A 23960-nucleotide genomic window follows, 5' to 3' on the forward strand; every position below is an offset into this window, starting at 1 on the left:
CAAGAAAATTAAATGCCAAAAAATGGGAAAAAAAATGTGTTTTTTCAAAAAAAAACGAAAAAAAATGCATAACATGTTTAAAACGTGCTTTTTCACGTCTTAATGTTTAAAAAAAGCAATTTTTATTTGGGTGGGGACATCAACTGTAATTTGACAAAATTGTAAATAATAGTTTGGGTAAAAAATGAATAAAACACAAAACTTAGAAGGTAAAAAATTTGTCGACAAGGGGGAAAGCTAGTCGACGTGTCTTTACGGTTTAAGGTTTTCAGATTTGGGGGAACGTTAAATCCAGCTGATTTCCGATTTCCAGCAAGGTTTCCGACCTCAAACTCACTAGTGGAGCAGACCAGCGTCTCTTTGTTTCCAATGAGCAGCAGCAACGTCAAACCTCTAACGGACTGGTGCATTTTCTGGCACCGTGCAGACCACCAAAAGCTACATCTGACCACATTCGCGTGCTCAAGTAGGATTTTCCGTTAGTTATTAACTTATTCAGTCCAGACCTCCGACAACTACATCCGACCACGCTCATCTATGTCACATAGGTACGGGGTACGGGTGCCGGTGCGTGTACGGGTACTAACCATTTTCAAAAAACTTGGGTGCGGGGGTACGGCCGTATATATATATATATATATATATATATATATATATAAAAACAATAAGAAATACTTAGAAAATATGTATCAAAATAAAAAATATACATCAACATAAACAAATAAATAACATAGAAAATATATATATACGGCTCTTGCAGCAATGTGTTTAAGAAACCTATGAAAAACTTTAAACATATGGACAACCAAGCAACCCCCTAGTCAAATATGAACATCAATTGAATTTTCACATCTAAAGAATAGAATAAACAGTAAGGTGGAAAAAATTAAATCAAAGTAAAATTAAGCAATTTGGATCTATTGGTACCCAAGTGTCAAAGTACCCATTTTGAGTACGGGTACGGCGACACGAGTACGTGGACCTTACTGCCTCAAGGGGCATAGCGTAGCTGGTCGAGCTAAGGGCCTGTATTAAGGCAGGTCTCTAGTTCGATTCCCGTGGGCGCTATGTTCTTGTGTCTTAAGACGGTAGGGCGCGGTACCCAAGCTGAAGGGTGCACCGTTGCTATTGCTGACACCGACGCAGCTCAGGACCCCGGAGGCAGGGGGAATGGGGGGCCTTCGGGCCTTTTTCGGGTGGTGGATTTAATACCCCTTGCTCACCCGAGTACGTGGACCTTACTGAAGTACCCATGTGACTTAAATGCTCATCTGCTTGTGTTCATTTTTTTTCTTATGTACTTATTTTGTTGTTGTCTTATTAGTTCCTCATTTATTTTATTTTTTCCTAATTTTTAGGAATTTTTTCAGATTTTTTTTTTGAAAATTTATCGTTTTTTTTTCTTGTTCGTATTTTTCAAGCACACCGTATTATACCTGAAAAAAACCTCACCATTGAAAACTCTGAAACGTTATTTGTGGCTAAGTATATATTACACACACAAACACACACATTATACCAAAATAAAACATTGCCATTTAAACCCTGAGAACACTAATGTAACTATGATATATGAATGCATGCATATATGTATGTGTGAATGTATGTATAATTTTATACATGTATATATTCTTTGGCATGCCCAATCTGCCCCTCAATTTGAGTCATAGTTACCAAATTTCCAACCATGCTTTTAATAGAATACAAACAAAATTTAAGACCAATACTCACCCACCAATTTCACTTGACTCCTCCTTCAATGAAACCAACTTTTTTGGATCAGCACCCCTTAAATGGCACAGCTTTGACTGCAATAAACTAAAACAATCAATTTTCCTATTACACCATGAATTAAGAATTGGAATTCATAAGACCCCATTAATCTATTAAGCAATGCAATCTCCACAAAGGTCCTTTCCCTTGAAGAGATGTTCTGTCTTGGCCATGTGTTGATCAAGGCACAGATCCCATAGCCAAGGCAAGGTTTATCACACTCTAGCACCTAATTAGAGCTTGTGCCCGAAGTTGTCATGAACTGAAATAGTAGCATTTCTTCAGATCAGTTCCTGTCAACACAGAACCATATATGCAACACCACCTATTCCAATAACAAAAGGAGAATGTTTGGAGTCACGTCCTTGATGTCCAACTTAACAACCCTAAAAAGATCAAAATACAGTGGACCTTCTATATCCAATAAGCCTCCTGCCATGATCTTGGTCCACATAAGAAAACATTCAACTTAGAGAACATATTGCTCTAAGAGGGGGGAGGGGGGAATTCATGCTGTTGGATGTATAAGGATTCCTGAACCAGCAACCTGTTTGTTGTGTCATCAATGCACTCGTATGCATTAGATCTTTCATTTTGTGTACCAGACAAATTGGAATTTCTCATGAAGTGAAATCATAAGCTGGTCCAAGCAAGAGAGGAAAAAAGAAAAACAGGGCTACAAGCCATATATTGGCTTCGCTCTCAAACTCAATGGGAGATTGGTACACCTTCAAGAACCTCACAATGTCAATCAAGTGGTCAATCATAAAAATGTTAGCCTTAGAACACAACCATAAACTTCAGTCAAGTGAGAACATCAAGGAGACTAGCAAATTTGGAATCTCATGCTTCTTCACATGCGGCAGCCCTAAAAGCATAGTTATAGAACCATTGCAATTTCCATAAAAAGAGAAAATGGGAAACAAAGCAATAACATGGGTAACAAAATTAACATCAAAAAGAGAAGAACAAAAAAGCAGGAAAGGATGGGAAACACAGCAATAAAAATGCACATTAATTTTTTACCTTTTTCTGAAAAATGTGTTTTCCCCTTTTTTTAGTTTTCCTTTTTTACGGTTAATATCACATTTTTCCAAAAAAAAACACAATATCTGTGATGGTGAGTAGCACTATTAGGTCCTAAGTCAATTGCATGATTTACTGCCTAAGAAGAGACATATATGGGTGAAACTCTATGTTGCATTGGACACTGATATGGGTGTCAAATATGGGGCTGGACACGGATAGGGTGTCAAATATGGTGCCGGATACAGGTGTCAAATATGGCAAGCTTTAAAAAATTAGACATTTGTATGCACATATATATATATATACAAACATACCTATATATATATATATATATATATAAACATACATATATATATATATATACAAACATATATATATATATATATATATATATATATATACATACATATATATATATATATGTATACATACATATATATATATGTATGTATATATATATATATATATATGTATGTATATATATGTATGTATATATATATATATATATGTATGTATATATATATATATATATACATATATATATATGTATGTATATATATATATATATAGATATGTATGTATATATGTATGTATATATATATATATATATGTATGTATATATATATATATATATATGTATGTGTGTGTGTGTGTCTGTGTGTGTGTAGACACACACACACAGATATATATATATATATAAAACTAAAAAGAGAGACAGAGAGAGAGAGAGGAAAAATAACAAATTGTACAAAAAAAATCATCTAAAATCTGTTACATAATCAATTATTGTTTAATAACTTTATTGGTTTGTGTTTGTAACTTTGTACATTATTTTATATCAATGATTAGTTTAGTTAATTTACAATGTAGTTAAATAAAAAAGTTAAAGGATAGACCCTGTCATCCTTTTAGGAGGTTATCCTTTTGAAACTGAAAGAAGAACCCTTCCTTTTCAAAGAAGAACAGACAAGGATGACCGCAAAAGGGAGAAAAAGACAGAGAGAGAAAATGAAAGAGGTGTCACGTGAGAGGCAACTAAAAAGAAAAAAGAAGAAAGGAAAGAGAAAAGGGGGAGAAAAAGAGGGAAAAGGAGACACGCATGTCCATTTTTTGGACACTTCATGCTCAAAAATGGCGTGTCCCAGCCGTGAAAAGGTGTGTCGATGTCAGTGTCAGACACAGCTGGACACCAACACTTCATCTTTTTGGAAGTGTGCATGCAACACAGGTGAGACTTAAGCTTACCACATCAAGCCAAATCAAATCCAAATATTTTTCCTACAGGTACAAAGAATATTTGAGAAATTGGCCATTGTAGCTGGTGGAATGACCCAACCCCCTCCAACAATGGATTCAGACTATTGGTTTGGTAGATCCAACCTGCCCACCTAGCAGCTGATGAACTTTGTCTAGGGCAGCACACAATTTAAAACAACACTTTTGAACTGACAACATATTCCACATGTTTATTAGTGTTGTTCATGCAATAGACAGCATCTATTTTCTCTCATAAATCATATCTACTCAGTAACCTTTCTCATTAATACTTGCCTATTGCATTTTCCCTATCTAACGTACCTGCCAAGAAATATGTCATCCAACAACTTGATTAACTCCAATTATTGAGATAAACAAAATCTCACAAAATATTATTCTTGAAAATGAATGACTGCAATCAGACTGAGGAAAGAAGAACCTTTAGCATTATGGGAAGACGACCAAAGAAAAATTGGTCACGAATTACAACTCCACCGTTATATTGAAAGCAGACGTCCACATGAAGTCTACCCCGGTAGGACGTTCCACATTGTCTACACTGTTTCACAAGAAGGCCAAAATTTGAAAATGACAACCCATTTTTGAGGGCAACACAGCAAAGAAAGTTCATCTAATGCTTTAATATGTTACCTCATACGGAAGCAGTTGGTCATGCTTTGTTCTAGTGTTTCCTTCCTTATCTGGAGGCAACAAAACTGGATTCTCTAACCATAGTAAGGATATGATGTTAAGCATTAAACCAATCATTAAAAAAAGACAGAAACCAAATCAATTGTTAAAAGTATATAAGTGCATAGCAAAAGGATATTCCTAAGTGTTGTTGCAGAAGAAGAATCATTGACCTCAATAGGCTTTACGTGTGAAACCAAAACATCAAGACCTCTATCAATGAAATAATCAAAGGAGTCTATATGAGGCCTAGTTAATTCCATTAGTGCTGTGAAATCGGGCAGCTTCATGCCATTGCAAGCTCCAACATGTCCCATAACCTGGTCAAATGGTGAAAAGGAAAAAGCTTAGGGGAAAAGGAAAACAAAAAGAAAAAATGTCAAGTGACTGCTTGAGGCAGTTTCATAGAAGAAAACAGTAGACGATGAAAACTGAATAAGGACCTTTTCCCCAATGCATGCATTATATATAGAAGGATTTACCATAATCAAAGATGCATGATTAGAGAAAGATTTATCATTAGCAAGAGTTTCAGGCATAGTTGTGCTTTCACGCATCAAATATGAAATTAGTTTAATAACACAATTTTCTAAAGCTAAAAACCATTTACTATATGAATCCAATGGTGCACATCTAGCATTAATAAAATGAATATTTATAATAAGGTACCAATATGAGACAACATCTAAGCAACAATCTACTTTATCACTTTAAAAAGGTAAGGCAAGTTATGGATATATATCAGTGACATTCAAGAATATAGCTGAATAGAAGTTGAAACAGCTGTATGACCAAAAAAGCACCTCCAAAAAGAACACTTTCGAACAAAAGACTATATGTTATAACTTATAAGAAATATGTTAAACATCACACAAGAATGTTTCTCCGACTTTTTACCCTGGTAAATTTGCCAGATGTTGGGGCTTCCCACCTCAAATGATCACCGGTGTGGATGTGTTTGCATCTCCATCAGCTTCAGGGTACTATGAAAGAGTACATACAGCACAGCAAGTTGATTGTGCATCAGTACTTCAACAGAGGAGCACAACAGTTGAATAAGCTCGGTACCTTCTCTATTTATGTCTTGCTGTTATGCCTATGCATTGTTGGTTATGTGTTGAGGCCTGATGGTAAAGTCTACAACGGATGGCAGAAACACTGGCTTCAGAACCTACTTTACCATTCACGAAAGAGCACAGCACAGCAGGTTGATTGTGCTTCAGTGCTTGAATGGAGGAACACAATAGGTGAATAATTTTGTTACCTTCTCTATTTATGTCTTGTTATTATGCCTATGCATTGATGGCTAATCCACCATGGATAGTCGGAACTTACCATCCATGAAATAGGTAAGCATTGCAGCTTGATTGTGCTTCAACGGAGGAGCACAACAGGTGACTCAGCTTGTTACCTTCTCTATTTACATCTCATTATTATGTCTATGCATTGTTGGTTTGAGGCCGGCAGCAAAATCTACCATGGATGGTAGAAACAATGGCTCTACAACCTATTTAACCATTCATGGCTGACTGAAAAATAGGGCCACTCAATTGCAAGGGTGAAAATGGAAGCCAGCCCCCAACAAGACGGTTCCCACTTTTCAGTATTGCATTAACTCAACCAGAAGCCAATTCATGTTTGAACCTGTATTTTTTGTCTTTTTTTTATGCTGGCCTTATTTGGTCAACATAACTACTGCTTTTTGAGGAGGAGACCCCCAAGATCATGTTTGCATCCGAGAGAGAAAGAGGGGCGAAGTTGGCCGGTGGCCCTCCTTTGCAGTAGAGGGAGTAAGAGAGGGAGGGGCAAGGACTCCCTTCTTCAATGAAGAGAGGGAGAGAGACAGAGACAGAGACAGAGAGATACCTGCAATGGCCAGCCAGCCATGAGAATAGAGAGAGACAGAGAGAGAGGAAGGTGTGAATCGCTTTAGAAGGAGAGAGTGAAAGAAAAAAAGAGGACACCCTGTGACGTATTAAAAAAAGGGCTTTGCAGTGACAAAACAGAAAATTTGAAAAACTATATATATAAAAAGCTATCACTGCTTAACACTTTGTTTGGCCGGATGGAAAGGAAAAACAAAGAGAGAGACCATGTTGGACAGGGAAGAAAAAAAGGAAAAGGAGATAAACCATTGTAAAAGTCTGTTTGGATGGGAAAAGGAAGAAAATGTATCGTCAAAAGTCATGTTATTTAAGTTATGTAAATGAAAGAAAAGGAAAGATATCATCTTTCATGATTCAACAATAATCTCTCCCAAATCGATGAATCCTCAGTGGTTTTTGATGAAAATGGGCAAAATCTCTCCCTCCCACGTCTCTTGGAGTCTTTAGAAACAAGAAAAGAGAGAGAGAGAGAGAGGAGTGTTTAAAGTACTTTAAAGTTTAAACTTTAAAACATAACACAAAAAGAGGCCCTTTTTGTTTTTTTACCCGTATCGTACGATACGGGAGTGTATCGCCTATATCGTATGATATAGGCGATACGCTTATAATACACGAGTGTATCGTGTATTGTAAGCCTACCATATAGGTTTTCTAAACCTATACGGTACGTATCGTACAATATGCATGTGTATCATACGATATGGATAACATTGCTTAAAAGTTAAAACCATGTTGACGAGATGTGTCATGTTTTTTAAAATATTTTAATACAATTTATGCAATGAGAAATACCATAACAATAGCTTGACTGTATACATATAATTTAAAAAACATGATAGATTACATAATTCTTTAAAACAAAGAAGCATGTGTAAAACACAAAATTTACAAGCCTACGTGCCTCATTCACCAGATGAGCTCTTACATCAATTTTCACATATCATTGTAATGCTTTGTAATGTTTTGGATGGACTATAAGTCTTAAGGAGAATTGAATCATCACAAACTTGACCACATTCTCCACAAAGCAAATAATGTTTGTTTTAAATGTTAAAATTTATCTAACTTGGTTTATAGTTTTGGATATTCTAAAAGTTCCGTTTTCTGCATCACACGACCTTTCTCTACTGTGTTTAACTGCGCAAAGAACTCCAAATCTATGCTTGTAATTATGTTAAAGCTAGAATTGGAGTGACCACTACTAACATGCAAATCAAGAATTATCAGACCACATTAACTGGTTCATGCAGATAGCAGACCAGCTTCTTCTAATCAGAGATTAGATTTTACTAGTTCGTCAGAAAATGATAGGTCATCCGCCAATAAGCATTAAAGCTACTTGCAATCTTGCACACTGTCTGGCTTGTTGGTAATTACCAGAAGCTTCCGTCTGAAGATCCAGTTCTTGTTAGAATGCATGCTTCTGAAGCTAGAAACTCCATGCTTCACTTAGAGGATGATTTCGACCAAACTCATTTATAATCAAAACTTCATTTGTCATGTTGTGAAGCTAAGTTGTCAGTTACTTTTTAACTCTTAGTTGAAATTTCACTCGTCATGTTGTGAAGCTAATTTGCCAGTTAATTTTTTAACTCTTAGTTGAGCCTTTCATTGTTTACGTTTTTCTTCAGTTTTCTAAAGTATCATATTTCTCCCATTTAATATATGCCTCTTCATTATCCTGATGTAACTTCCAATTTTGGTCCTACAAGCATTTTAGATCAATTTTCATGTCTTCTTTTTTTATGTTTTCATAACTAATTTCACTATTGTCACTTCACACTTATAGTCTTTCATAGTTTTGCTTCTTACTTCATAGCATTTTCTGACACTGGCTTCCCTACTTCCACTTTTGTCATCCTACTATCCATTTTGTGTGACCATAAATACAGAACGAACAAAAAAATTTTCTTGAACCAACAATTCTAGATGATTTCCACAGCTGCACCTTGAATAAACCATCTGGCATAAGAATAACATTCATAAATCATATGAACATCTGTTTTTCTGAAGATCCATCCACCAAGGGCCTAACAAACTAATACCAGAATCAAATTTATCTTATGACGTTAGTACAGTCCATGTGATGGTCTAAAGAAGCAATAAATACTAATCTAGCAAGAACTAAATGTTCTCCCTTCTTCAGTCACATTGCTTTGCTTTTTCTGCTCATTGGGTTTTTTTCTTACAGAATGGTTGCAGTAGTATACATGGCAAACTTGCGAAGCAATTCCTGCCCTAAATGGATTTAAAAGAAATTATTATGAACAATAGAAACAACTTCTGGGCCTCTGGCTGCCAATGGCTTCCTATGCGGCAATTCCAGCCAGCAGTGTCCAGTTCTAAACATTAAAATCTTATTCCAGCATGTAAATAACTCAATATTATTGATGTGCACACACTTCAAGCATGCTACGAAGAGGAATTCAAAAAAAAGCTGAATGCGAAATCAAATAATTCTCCAAGATCGTTACAATTGAAAATATTCAAATAAGACCATAAAATGTAAAAAAAAAAAAATCCAACTAAAAAAAGCCGCCCGATGATTTTTAAGAAGAATCAGAAAGAAAGCCGCAGACAAGAAAATGCCAAATACCATCAACAAGTACGAAAACCCATTATTCACAACGATCCTTCGAATTTCAAAATTCAATCACCACACGCCAGAGCAAGAGAAGGAAAATCGAAAAACAGAAGCCCGCCTCTGCTCCTCAAGAGTCAAGAGAACCGAATCGAGAACCGAGGACACACAGATAAAAAAGCTACAGAGCTGCCCCCTTCATCTGTGCGCCTTCTCCACTAAGCCCGCAGCCCCTCCCCCAAGTTACGATGCTCTATTTCTCACAGGCGACGGTGGCTTCTCTCTTTCTCACGGGCGACAACAACAACAAAAACAAATGAAGGAGAAGAAAGCGATTACGGGTTACCAAACAAATGAAGGAGGAGAAAGAGGTTACGGGTTTACCTTCGGCAGGAGTTAGCGACGATGGCTAAGGCTTCTCAGTTCTCACAGCGGAGGTGGCGGCGATGGCTGAGGCTTCTCACTGCAGCAGTGGCTGAGGCTTCTCACGGCGGCGATGCGGCAGTGGATGGCTCCTCAAACGGCCGGCCTACAGTGGAATCTTGAAGATTTGCAGGGGAATGGTCGACAAACATCCGGGGAAAAGGGGGAAATGATGAGACCGTGAAAAACCACATGAAAAAAAAAAACGCGTTAAACCCTTAAAAGACTTTTCGTGCATGATGCGCACGCAGCACTCGAGGCAGCAGGCTCCCCTGCTGCCGGGCCCTCCGCTGGTGTCTCGACGGCCGTCGACACAGCAGTGCAAGGGCCCCTGACGGTGGCCTCCCTTCTGTCTCAGTGGCGCCGAGACAGCAGGACGGGTCCTCTGCCCGTCGAGACAGTTCCCGCTGAACGGCCACTCAGCGAACGCAGTCTTCATCGCTGTACAGACACCCTCGTCGACAACCAAACACGAGTAAGGAAGGTCTCTGCCTCTCTGCACAAGCAGCCGAGAGAGAGAGACGACATACCTGTAGCTGTGCGCGCCGCCGGAGGGAAGCTGCGTTGTGCGTGTTGGAGGAACTGCCCACCACATTCAAGTTCAACCCTTTCAGCCCATGCACCGTGAACACGTTAGCGAGGGCATATTAGTCATTTTCTATAATAACAATTTTCTCATTCCAATCAGAATTATAAATATCTTTTTCTCGTTTCCTTTTCCTTTCTCATAGCCATCTCTCCATTTCTTCCCATTCAAACGTGTTTTTGCATAATTGTTCCTTTCTTCTTTCGTCGTGTCCTTCAGGTACCGATTTTCTGATCTCTCGGCGATTAGGGTTTACCGATTTCCTTGATTGGGGGGAAAGCCTTTGCAATTTCATGGCTGTCTGTATCCGATGTCTTTCGATTTTTATCGTTGACATCAGAGGGATGTTAATATATCCAATTTAGATGAGTTGTCTAATTAGATTTGTTTTACAAAAATCAAATATGAAACAAAATTAAAATCTAAATAAAGAAATCAGATCAGATTCAGATTTAGAAGGTGAAATCCGATCATATTGGGATGCACATAAATTTTTGGTAGGATTTGAATTCAGAGTCAAATCAGATTTAGTTTTGAATGAACATCTTATATCTAACGCTATTACACTTTGAAAATCTGTGAGATTCAGTTCAAAATTCAGAATCGATTCTGATCAAATTTGGATCGTGAAATTAGATTTCGGCTTCAAATTCGAATATGTTTTTTCTTTATTCTTATTTGAATTTGAATCCAAATTCCAATGTGTAAATATCCCAAAAAAGTGAATAAATCTAAATTCCAATGTGTGAACATCCAAAAAAAAGTGGGTATGATCAAAGATATATTCTTTTCGAATCCAATTCGTTGACATCCAAGCTTGTAAAGTATGGGTGCTGTTTTATTCGTTTCTGTTTTGGGTACCGCAAAGGAGCACTCCATGCCCTTTTTTTTCGTTCGATAAGGACTGATTTTGAATTAACATCTTACATGCTGCTTATCAAGCTCATTTTTCGATTTATTAGCCAATATTTTAAGTCATGCTTGTTTGATTAAGAAACTGTATCATGAAGCTAGCTTATCCAAACAACGTTTGATTCTAATCGTGCGTCAATATTTTTTTTAACTTATTTTTCTCTAAAAATGAAACCTTCAGACGTATCCTACTATGTAAGTTTTAATGACCTATTAATTACACATTGAGCTGCCTTTTGTCACCTTAGAATTCAGAATTCCATCTAGCAGATTTCTTCACCAAACCTGTTGCTCCTTCACATTTCGCTTTTCACTTTCAGCCAACTTTTGGTCATCCCATCATTATTTGGGGAGGGTTTAAAATATAGTAACTTGTTGTGTGTGTGTGTATATATATATATATATATATATGCACACACATGTGGATGCATACATATATAAGTGTGTGTGGGTGTAAAACATATATTAGTGACATATATATGGACATGTATATGCGTGCACATCCAAATTTTGAACCGAATCTGGCTGATTCTCAAATCGTAAGGGCATTGGATATAGGATATTTACTTAGAACTAAATCTGATCTGAACCAGATTGGATGTCATTTCTTAAATCCGAATCTGATCTAAGTTTTCAATTGGGTATTAATTTTTTTTCATATCTAATTTTTTTTCATAATGGTTTGGTCGGATATGCGATCCAATCGGATAATCTCTCGAATGGGAACTGACATATTTATTTCTGCAACTCTTTTGAAGGTTTTCTGGGCTTTGAGACAAACCATTTCAGCTTGAAATGACTGATACCTATGTTAGATATGGCAACTACGTTCCCACTTGTAGGATCCTGGATAGGATGTCTTTCTAATTCAGCTTCTAAGTTTTGTTTGTACAAATATTTTGCTTATCAACATTTTTATGTGATGTATTGCAAATTCTGGCAGCTTGGCACATCATGAGTTCTTATTTTATTATATAGAACTTGTTGCATCGTTCAATATTGATGTAAAATTATCTAATTTATTTAGGTCCATCAAACAACTGAAAAAAAATATCCGGACAAATTTTCTATGGCCATTGAAATTTAGCAGACAGGAAACATTTTCACTTTCACCCTAATCTAGAAAATTTTATTGGAAAAAAGTATTGGAACCTTTCCTATGGCCATTAAAGGAGTCGGATCGTTTGATAGCAAGAACACTCGAGGAATACCCAACGAATCTGCTGCAAATATTAGAGCAGATCTGCATAATCAGTTTTAATGTTATAATCATATACAATGTAGTTGGGTATGGCGTTACCATTTCCTACATAATCAGGTTGGTATGGTAAGTTATTAACTTTTTAGGCTCAGATTCAGATATGGGAGAGTTGGTTCTATGTGTCACCATTCCCGACTTTATCAGGTTTGCTTAATGAGTTCAAAACTCAAAATCCATTTTTGAGAAAATTGGATCCAAACCATTCCCGAGTCAGTTTTACATGATTAGTTTTAGACTCAAAATCAAATATCAGAGAGTTAGTTTCAAGTGTTAATGTTTTAGATCTAACCATTTAAGACTTAAAGGCATAGTGCCCACATGAAATGAATTAAAGACATATCCTTGTACGTGTCTCTAGCCTGATTCGCTACGTTATGCTTTACTAAAACACTAAACGGTGGAATCTTTAAAAGGCTCGAAACTCATTGATTTTCTTTCTTGGATGGAACAATTTACTTTTTTCCTAGAGCTTGTTGAAAGTACAATTAGGCTGTTCTAAAATTTGTAAGAAAATATAAGTGCGTAATTTTCTATCTTTTTCCTGTACAGAGAGACTGAGCTATTGATTGGATGGATCAGCCAATTCACTAATTAGATTAAATTAGTCAAAGACATTGAATAATTATCTTTTAAAAATTAAGAAATATGTAAAACTTAATTTGAAATAAAAATTCATGTTATTTTAAGAAATATTTAGAAGCTAACAAATAGATAACATCTTTGAATTGACTCCACAAACCCATCCTATTTAAATCAGAGGGTTTTGACGACACAATTCCTAGCATTTGGGAATCAACTATATATATATATATATATCTTCAAAGAGATTGGTGTAAAGTGAGAGCCAGTTTCTATTACAAATCCTTAGAGCTAAGGTGGAGTCGAAAATTTTTCATGAGGGGAGCCAAATTAAAGTTTCTAATTTTTTTGACAAGGGCCGCAATATCATTATATAGGATAAATGAAATTTTCAACCCCGCCCTCGTGTTATACAAAAGAAGTTAGTGACTTGAAAGCAGCCTTCCTACTTTAAGGAAGGAGAGGTTGGTAAAAGCTTCAATTATCTTATATGAAATAGAATTAAATACTATAAAATAATCAACCACGTACTCTAGAGTTGCTAAATTAAAAAGAAAATGAGAGGAATGTGGAAAAAGAAATGATTGGACCTTAGGCTCTATTCCAAGGAGATACGGAATAATCCATTTTCAAATTTTCAGATCCTGGTTGTTCCCATTAAACTTTTAGAAATATCCAGATTTCAAGTCCAACATCCCAAGATTTTGAAGAGTTACAGGTTCAATCTGATTCACACGCTACCAGATCCAGTCAATTCTATCCCATGTCCACTTCATATTTGATCAACAATTGGATTCAAAAAGTCTACTTCATACTTGATCCGATAAAAACTTGGACGTCAAAATCCAACTCATTAACGAGTCTTAACCATGATCTGATCCGTGATTATTTTTGTTCAATTATACTATAAAATTCAGAATATCATTTTCAGAATTCGAATCATAAGGGATTTGAGCTCCACCTCCATTACGATGCTAACAATCATTCCGATGTAATGTTGAACATTGTTAGTTGTAAGCAATGTTATTAAAGTCCTTTGTTAGTTGTAAGCAATGTTATTAAAGTCCTTTGTGAAGTGAATCGGCGAGGCTGCCGATCAAGAGAATCGGTCAAAAATATTAAATAGTCACTTTAAAAATAAATAAAATTTTATATAAAAATAATTAAAATAGGGAATTTTTATTAAACATCCGCCCGTGAACTGAGCCGGCCAGTGTCGTGTCCAGTGAATCGGTCAAAAATAGTAAAAAGTCATACAAAAAGAATAAAGAAAAAATTGTAAATTTTAAATTGTATGAATAACGAAAATATAAATTGTTTTATTAAAAATAGACCTGGGCACCGGACCGCCACCAGGGTACCCGGCCTGGTCGGGCCCGGGCTCAATGGTGCAACCCGGCCCGATGCAGCCTATTAAAATTTAAAAAATTAAATTTTTTATTTTAATAATATGTATTTATTATTAAAAATATTTTTATATTAAAAAATTATTTTATAACTTAAAAATATTTTTATTATAAATCAGGCCGAGCTGGGTCGGGCCGACTCGAACCCGGTTTTACTGGGTCGGCCCCATGCCCACCCCTAATTAAAATCCCTTTATGAACCGGGCAACCAATGAATTGTCGATTTGCTAATTCAGGCATTGCTTGTGAAACAGCCAAAAATACTGAAAAAGTCATTTCAAAACGATAAATTGAAAAAATAATTACAATAGAAATTTTTTATTAAAGGTCCTTTTATGAATTGAACCAGTCAGTTGCCCATTCAGTGAATCAGCTGATGTGAATCAGTCAAAAATATTAAACCAGTCATTTTAAAAAATAAAGGAAACTTAATATATATATATATATATATATATATATATTAAAGATATTAAATTTGGTCAGTACTTGACAGCATTACTTTGATTGGTTGGAGAATCGAATTGGTTTGCTACTGATTCAATCCCACTTGCCCGATCCGATTCGAGAGATTATTACTTTAAGATACCAAAGGAAGACTTTTTTTTTATGAGAATTGCACAAATTTGGTACCTTTTTCAAACTCAGGTACGCAAAAAATGCAAAACTATGTAAGAGTTTTTGTGTAATTAGATTCAGATGTCCGTTTGTTTTGGATGTCTACCCAAGTCAATAAGAAATCCTGTACAAAATTTGAATTTGGTTTTTGGTCAAATCTGATTTCTTGCCATTAAGTCCAATAAGATTTGGATACAAAGTGATTTAAATGATATATCAAGTATTTTTCAATAAAAAAATTAAAATTATGGTCCTTTAAAGTTACTAGAAAAGTCAAAAACGTTTTCTGGTAGGGTACTCATTCAATAATTTTAATTTCTTTAGGGTCCTTACATGTATAACAATCGAATATATCAAAACATTAACATATATATTAAACTAATTTTGTAAGGCTCTAAAGACCATGTGGCTACGCCAATTTAAACGCAAAAATAGGCAGCAAATAAATCAATATTTCCTATAAAAACAACATTAATTAGACGTGCCTTGGTGTTCCCAAACATGCTTGCGGCGGTGGTGCATATTTTGTATAAAACTTTCGTGCTACAATGACCAGATGGCGGCGCACACTCGGCCATAGCTTCTCGCAAATGTGAGATCTGCGTTAGAGGTCAGATGGGGGTGGTCTGATCTCTAATCTATGGATTTCAACCTTTCCATGGATTTGAAATCTATGGATTAGAGACCCATAGTTTGTTTTTTCCTTGGATCTCTCGAGGAAATCCGTCCTTGGATCTATAATCCAAGGTAATCAAACATAGACTAAAAGACAATTGCATTAATGATGGTTTATGATGCATAAATAATTAACGGTGTTTTGGGGTGGTCTGATCTTTAAACCACATATTTCACTCTTTTGGTGAATTTGAAATCTATGGATTAGGGATCCATAGTTTGTTTTTTCTTGGATCTCCTGAGTAAATCAGGTTTCAGATCTGAAATCTGAGGTAATCAAACACAACCTAAGATACAATTGCATTAAAAATGGTTTATGATGCATCAATAGTTTATGGTGGTGCAGTTCATTGTATATCATGATATAATATAATTTGTAATACTATTTTACTAATCTTTGCTCACCTTGGTGCCCAATCAAAGTGTAATCACCCCAAATTTTTCGAAGCTCAAAATCTAATTCATAGATCCAAATTAGATCCAAAACTTAAGTGCAAATCCAAATAGAGTATTTCAGACCCAAAATTCGAATCGCGTTCAAAACGACAAAAAATTCGAGCGTTGCGTGTCGTTTGCCCTTAAATCCTAATTGCAAGCCGATTAAACAAAAGTTGCGAAAGCTTGATCCTCGACTAGAAGGCCCTGTAAAAGAAGGACTAGATGACCTGCTAAAGACAAAATTCATTCGCGTCATTGATTACCCCGAATGGTTGGCGAACATCGTGGTGGTCCCCATGAAAAATGGTAAAGTCAGGTTGTGCATCGACTTTCGAGACTTGAATAAAGCCACACCGAAGGATGATTATCTTCTTCCAAACATTGATCTGTTGGTAGACAATACTGCAGGCCATGCAATGTTCTCTTTCATGGATGAATATTCAGGATACAATTAGATCAAATTAGCAGTCAAAGATCAACCTAAGACCGCTTTTACTACACCCTGTGACACTTTTTGTTACACGGTAATGCCATTTGGGTTGAAGAATGCTGGAACAACCTATCAAAGAGCCATGGCTGCCATCTTCCAAGACCAGATGCATAAAATTATGGATGCGTATATCGATGACATATTGATCAAATTCAAGACGAGAGAAGATCACATTGAAACTCTTGCCCAAGTATTCGAGAGGCTTTTACAGTACATGTTTCACTTGAATCCTTAAAAATGTGTGTTTGGGGTTGAGTCAGACAAATTCTTGGGTTTCATGGTCAGTAAGAAAATGATTGAAATGGATCTTACTAAAGCTAAAGTAATAATCGATATGCCACCACCTACCAACATCAAGGAGTTGTGAAGCTTGCAAGGACGAATCCAATCTACCAGACGATTCATTTCCAATATGGCCATGAGATGCGAACCATTCAACCAGCTGTTGAGGAAAGACGTCAAGTTTGAATGGGGTTTTGAATGCCAATAGCTATTCGAAAGGATCAAGAAATACCATCTAAATCCGTCAATTCTAAAACTCCTGGTGTTGGGTAGACCATTGTTGCTTTACATCAGAGTGAATGAGTTAGCATGTGGCGGCTTTTTGGCACAATATGAGGAAGGAAGTCACATCGAGTATGCAAGCTACTACATTAGCAAGACTTTTGTCCAATACGAAAAGAAGTACTCTCCAATCGAAAAAATTTGTCTAGCATTGGTTTGGATGTGTTGGAAGCTGAGACATTATCCTCTCCAAGCTTAATCCTCTCAAGTATATCTTAGAGCAGACCTTCCTTAATAGACGCATCGCCAAATGACAAGTTCTGCTAATGCAATATGATCTTGAATATGTGTCTCAAAAATCAATCAAAGGACAAGCAACTGCGAATCAGTTAGCAAACTTCCCTTAGTACAAGGAAATCAGAGCGAATGATAACTTTCTAGACGAACATATAGTAAGATTGGAGATGGTTCCGATATAGAAGATGTACTTTGATGGGTCTAGAAATGTGATGGGAGTAGGCATAGACATCTTACTCATCACTCCGAAAGAGGAAATGATCTCATACTCTTTGAAACTTAATTTTCCATGTACCCATAACATGGCTGAATATGAAAGCCTCATACAAGGACTTCGTTCTTTATTGAGTTTTCAAGTAAAAAGGGTGCATGTCTTTGGCGACTCTCAGCTTATTATAAACCAAGTGAATGGAGAATGACAAGCCAAAAACGAAAAGTTGGTGCCATATCAAGAGATCGCTATCTCCTTAATCCGTCAGTTTGAAGAAGTACAACTGGCTCACATAAAAAGAAAAGGTAACCCTATTGCGGATGGCCTTGCGAGCTTATGATCCACTGTCACCGCCTTTGAAACAGTGACACATGTTCATCATATCCAAGAGGGGAATATGCCTTGATACCATGACATCAAAAGGTACATTGAAAGAGGAAAAATCCCAACTGAAATGCTAAAAAATGAACGAAAAGCAATTCAGCGTATGTCAACAAGATACTTTATTCTCGCAGGAGTGCTACACTGACGTGGATTTAGCACTGAATACTCTCCGTACCTTGATAAAGATGAGACAAAGGAAGTCGTCGAAGAATCACATCGAGGAGATTGTGGGGGCCATGTTGGTTATCAAACCTTCACCAAACAGATAATTTGAACAAAATATTATTGGCCTACTATGCAAAAAGATTGTCATCAATTCGTCAAAAGATGCAAAGAATGCCAATTGCATGCCCCAGTGATTCATGCCCCAACCTCGCACTTGCATTCTATAACATCTCATTGGCCATTTTCAATGTGGGCATTTGATGTAGTTGGACCAATATCCCCTACAGCTTCCAATGGCCATAAGTATTTTCTTGCTGCAATAGATTATTTTACCAAGTGGGTAGAAGTCGTCACACTCAGAACAGTGGAAGGATGTCATGTATTGTCCTTCATTCACAAAAATCTTCCTTGTAGATTTGGAGTCCCTCATGATATAGTATCTGATAATGAGACTCATTTCAAGAATGAAAAGATGATAAAGTTGTGCAGCAAGTACCGCATCATGCATCATTTTTCAGCTCCTTATTATTCTAAGGCAATGAACAAGCAGAGGCTACCAACAAGATCCTGATCTGCATCTTGGAACAGATAGTAGAAACTATAAGAGATTGGCATGAAAAGATATATAACGCTCTATGGGCATATCACACCACCATGAGAGCTCCAACAAATGCAACTCCAACAAAGCTGGTCTATGGAACAAAAGTGGTTCTACCATTACATGTGTTGAAACCCACTTTAAAGTTCGATTCTCTCATAGAGCTCCCTCTAACTTAATATCAGCAAAAAAGGATAATGCAGCTTGATTTGCTAGATGAAAAGAGGCTGAAAGCGGCTGAACATGAAGCTTATCACCAAATGGTAGCCAGACAATTTGCCAAGTCAGTTATCGAGAGACAATTCAAAGTCAATGATTTGGTCCTACGATCTGCGGTGTACCTAAGAGGACGACCACAAGGCAAGTGGACACGAAATTGGAAAGGCCCATATATCACTAAGGAAGCCTTGCCCCATAATTCATACCAACTAATTGATGCCGATGGGGTGCAACTTGCCGATCCTGTTAATGCCCTTCACCTCAAGAAATTTTGCGTCCAATTCTCTTGTATTCATTTTCCAATGAATGTCAATTATTTGTGTTTTCGCATCTACTATTCAATCTAGATTCTTTCTAGTCGTAAAACATGACAATTACTCTGGGGTATTTTTTTATTATTATCGCCCAGGGCTTGAGAGCAACCCGTACAGGTAAAGGGTTAAACCTGTAATATGAGGGCAACCCATGCAGGCAATGAGTTAAACATGCAATGTTAGTCAAAGCAACCCATGTAGGTAAATGTGTTAAACCTGTGCTACAAGCCAAAGCAACCCACACAGTTAAAGGGTTCAACTTGTGATGCAAGTCAGGGCAACCCATTCAGGGGGTTAAACCTGAATTTGAAGTCGGCAAACACGTGCAGGTAAGGGGTTAAATATGCAATTTAACCTCAAACAACCCATTGAGGTGAGCTGTGGCATGCACAAGTGCGCGGTCGCAAGAGACAACACATCGCCCAACCGCGCTGTTGTGGCAGCGACCCTTCGCACGCACGGGTTTCATTTTTTTAAAAAAAATGAGTTGTTAGGGGCGTTTTGGGCTCATTTTGAGTAGACATTTACCCTCCCTACACTTGAAAAAGTAATTTTTCAAGCCTAATGGCCAATCATTCTTATTTCAAACCATTTCTTTTCAAAATAATTCAAAATTATGTGAAATTGGGATGAAATCTTATAAAATTAAAAAAAATTCAAATTTTAGGTTTTCGCTCCAAAATCCTCCATAAATACAAACATCTTGCCCCTTCTTGAGTAAGAGTGGCCCTTGGGAGAAACTCTAAAGTATTCTCACTTGAAGACTTAGGGTTTCTCTTGAGCTCTCCCTCTTCCTCTTTCAATTTCTCATCTTCCTCTCCAACTTGGAGCAAACTGCAACTCTCTTGGGGACATCCTTTTCATTATCTTGGGAATTTTTTTAAGGTAAGTCCAAGATCATTTCAAGCATTGTTGTTTATTTTTTTATCAAGCATTGTTGTTTATTTTTTTAAGTCATTTCCTATAAGAGGTATGTAATCATCATCCATCTCATTTCTTTCTTTAGTTTTCTTTCATCTTCATCTCCCCATGGCCAAAGGAGATAACACTCTTTAGAGATAAGATGCTATGTTCAAGTGCACCGAGAGCATAGAAAGATGAGATGATCTTTCATTTCATGATTAAATCATGTTTTATCTTTATTGAAAATAACATTGTTTCTTTTTTCATTTTTCTCTCATCTTCATATCCCCATGGCTAAAGAAGATAACACTCAACCTATTTTTATAGACAAAAGGCTATGCTCAAGTGCACCGAAAGCATGAAAAGATGAGGTAATCTTTCATTTCATGATTAAATCATTTTTTCTCTTTATTGAATATAGTATTGATTCTTTCTTCATTTTTCTCTCATCTTCATCTCCCGATGGCCAAAGGAAATAACACTCAACCTCTTTTTTAGATTTAAGAGGCTATGCTCAAGCACACCGGGAGCATGAGAAGATGAGATTATATATCATTTCGTAGTTAGATCATGCCCTCCCTCCTAGTTGAACTTTTCTCATTCCATCATCCTCCCTCTCTCTCTCTCTTTCTTTGAATATTGTTTATATATTATCTATCCATAGTTGCTTGGTTTTTCATTTATATGTGAATGTATGATGAGAATGAGAGTGTGGTTTGAGGTTCTTTATTTTTGTCTTTATATTAATTTTTGAGGTTGAGACTTGTTCAACCCGGAAAAACCTTCACGAATATGTACATGTTAAAAATGTATTATCATGTCATTGCGCATAGTTTCATTCTTAATCACCCTATTAGAAACCCTAATGAGTGCCTTGTTACATTACTTGATTTTCTTCCATACCTAACGGTGGAAGATTTTCCCTTGTAACAAACCAAATAATAACATTCTATGCTTGTATATAAATCATATTTTACAAATATTTTTTAAAAAGCAAATACCATCTCTAATGTGGCTTTGGATATTTAGCTTAGGCTCTTACATGAGTCAAAGTTCCTCTCTGGCCCACATCAAAACTTGAAGTTTGTTATTTTCCATTTCTTAATTTTAAATCTCATGAAGACGTGCATGTATATACATGTTATATACATATATGTGTACATGAAGATTTTTTTTTATGTTTCCATACTTTATTTTACAAATTTTCATATACATATAAATGCATATTTACATGTGTTTTATTTTCTCTCTCTAGAACATTTTGTTAATCTTTTCAAGTTAAATGTCTTATTCTACAAATTTCTTATATATATATATATATATATATATATATATATATATATATCTTTTTCTTTCCCTCTCTATTTAAGTTAAGACTTCATTTTTAAAAGCTTATACAAATATGTATACATACATATGGAGAATATATATCTCCTTTTATTTCAAAATCTTTCATCTAATGATCTTCGAAGTCCTTTTTTTTTTCTTTCTCTCTCTTTTTTTATAAGAATGTTGCATATCCTCCATTTCTTTAAACATTTTATCAAGATCTTTTGTTTAGCGACTTCACTAAGACCAAAAATCAAGTAATGACCCAATATTGGATTCATGCTCGATGGTCTAAACCCCAATCAATTTTTAAAAACTTTTCTTTCTTATATATGATGTTTATCAAAACAAAAATGTTATATGAATGTTATGATAGAAATGCAATTAGATGAATGTTATGGTAGGAATGAATGATTTTTCTTTCCAATCATATAAGATCAATGCATTCATGCATTTTCACCGATTTTATTTCACTTATGATCACAAACACCTCTCCAAAAGAACTTAAGCAAGATGAGATTAAGCTCTAACTAGGAGGTAACCGAATTAGAGGAAAATTTCAAACCTACTTAAAGTCTTAAGAGAACACTAAAGTGATTTCAAAATGATATTTACTAATTCTACCTTTTCTCCAAAACAGTTCATATTTTCAAGCAACTCATGAAAAATCTTTTCAAAAGTTTGAAACACCAAACTTTCAATATTTTCTACACCGCATATAGAATCAAAAGGATGTTTAAGTTAAAACGAATTGTATCAATGATGAACAGAGCTCTTGGATTGATTACCCCTGGTAAAGGCGCCCGAAACGGTCGATCCTTGTATCGACGGATGAGTCACTTTCTTTCCTATTTCAAAACAAAATCTCATTTTCTAGAGCACTCCAAAACCAACCAAAAAATTTGGGATGCAAACAATATTGCACTAGCTATAGCCCAAAAAAGTAATACAGTCGAAAAAGAGAAAAGAGATGGCCAAGTATAACCCACGTAAGTGCTTCCTTATTCCCTAGTGCTTGTTCTCCATAACCAACTTAATATTGACTACATGGACAATACACGACAAATTTTGCAATATTAATCCAGGGTCCACCTTTCAGAATTGACAAAATATTTGGATTTATTTTTTTGGGCACACATACACGGAGCAGTACCTTTAGACAGATTTTCAATTGAATTCTGAAAAGTTAACAATTTTATTCTTTTACCATTATTATTGAATGCTTGTCTGTATTTAATGCAAACAGTAAAATGCAACACAGTTTTCAAGGGAGGTTGGAAGCACTTGGCATCTAGTAAAACCAACAAGACTTCATTATAGGGATAAAAGCATGAACATGTACACCCAATAGTTGAAAAAAAATGTCAACTAATTAATTACCAATCAAAATTTGCAAAACACATTTACCATGGTTATTGATGTACCTGCTGGTCTTGAAACACTGGTACCATTTATGTGTAATTTTTGCTCAAACAAAAGAAAAAGTGTCACCACAATTAATTTTTATTTAATGTTAATGGAAAAATTAATAGGATACATGCATGAATCCACATGTTAAAATAGTAGATTGTTCTGATGGTAAACACCCTCAAATACAAGAAAGGGAGAGTTCAATAAGCCAATGGATCAATTGACTCTACAAATGCTACACACACACACACACACACACACACACACACACACACACACACACATATATATATATATATATATATATATATATATATATATACTTAGGTCAGGGATAAAAACCGGACCCTTTAATTTTTTACTAAAAAAATTATTTTAAATAAAATATAATTTAATGGGTCTGGTCTGGCTTTTGTCTATGTACGCGAGACAGGTTTTTCAAGTCTAGGAAAACTTGGTTTTGACAAACCTAGTTTTGATATCGTGTCAAGTATTTGTACAATTGAATTGAAAAAATTAGTATACATAGACAAAGTAAAAAATTTGAGAGCATGCAACATTCAGCTGAATACAGTATATATGTGGGTCTGCATCACATATCTTCCCAATCGATCATTTGATTTTTGATTGGTATATGTACACAATTAGAAATTTCCCATCACTTGCCTAATCATGAAACTTTCTTCATATTTGCAAGTTGATCAAAACTTAAGGTGCGCTTCAACTTAAAGATGATGTAGACATGCAGGATCAACGATAAGACAAAAATACCTTGCGAGTGAAGTCGGTCAGGTATGATGAGTTATGAGTCATAAGTGCAATTACATATTCACGAGACTTCAGTACAGTATCTAAATAGTTTTCACATAATAGCAATATAGACCAATCAAAAGTGGTTGTATTGGTTTTATTTCCTTTTGTCCTTATAATAAGTTATCTTTTCATCTTTGGCACTCTCTTTTCTTTTTGTATGTCTGTCTCGATGAACGGGAGGTTAATGACTCACCACCTAGAAAAGAAGCTCG

General features: G+C 35.8%; 1 protein-coding gene across 1 annotated transcript in view; it reads right to left on the reverse strand.

The window, feature by feature from the left end:
* LOC116266852 (DNA-directed RNA polymerase I subunit 2) overlaps positions 1–10245 on the reverse strand; it is a 46791-nt gene extending 36546 nt beyond the window's left edge. Inside the window, exons 1-6 of the mRNA XM_031648286.2 lie at positions 10170–10245; positions 9601–9757; positions 4889–5069; positions 4711–4793; positions 4499–4618; positions 1732–1808 (exon numbers count right to left, since the gene is read on the reverse strand). Coding sequence (XP_031504146.1) covers positions 1732–1808; positions 4499–4618; positions 4711–4793; positions 4889–5066 — 458 coding nt within the window. The 5' untranslated portion in view covers positions 5067–5069; positions 9601–9757; positions 10170–10245. The remainder of the gene's footprint in view (positions 1–1731; positions 1809–4498; positions 4619–4710; positions 4794–4888; positions 5070–9600; positions 9758–10169) is intronic.
* Between the last annotated feature and the right edge of the window lie 13715 nt (positions 10246–23960).

Source organism: Nymphaea colorata, chromosome 1, assembly GCF_008831285.2.
Source record: "Nymphaea colorata isolate Beijing-Zhang1983 chromosome 1, ASM883128v2, whole genome shotgun sequence".
In the NCBI taxonomy this organism is placed as follows: Eukaryota; Viridiplantae; Streptophyta; class Magnoliopsida; order Nymphaeales; family Nymphaeaceae; genus Nymphaea; species Nymphaea colorata.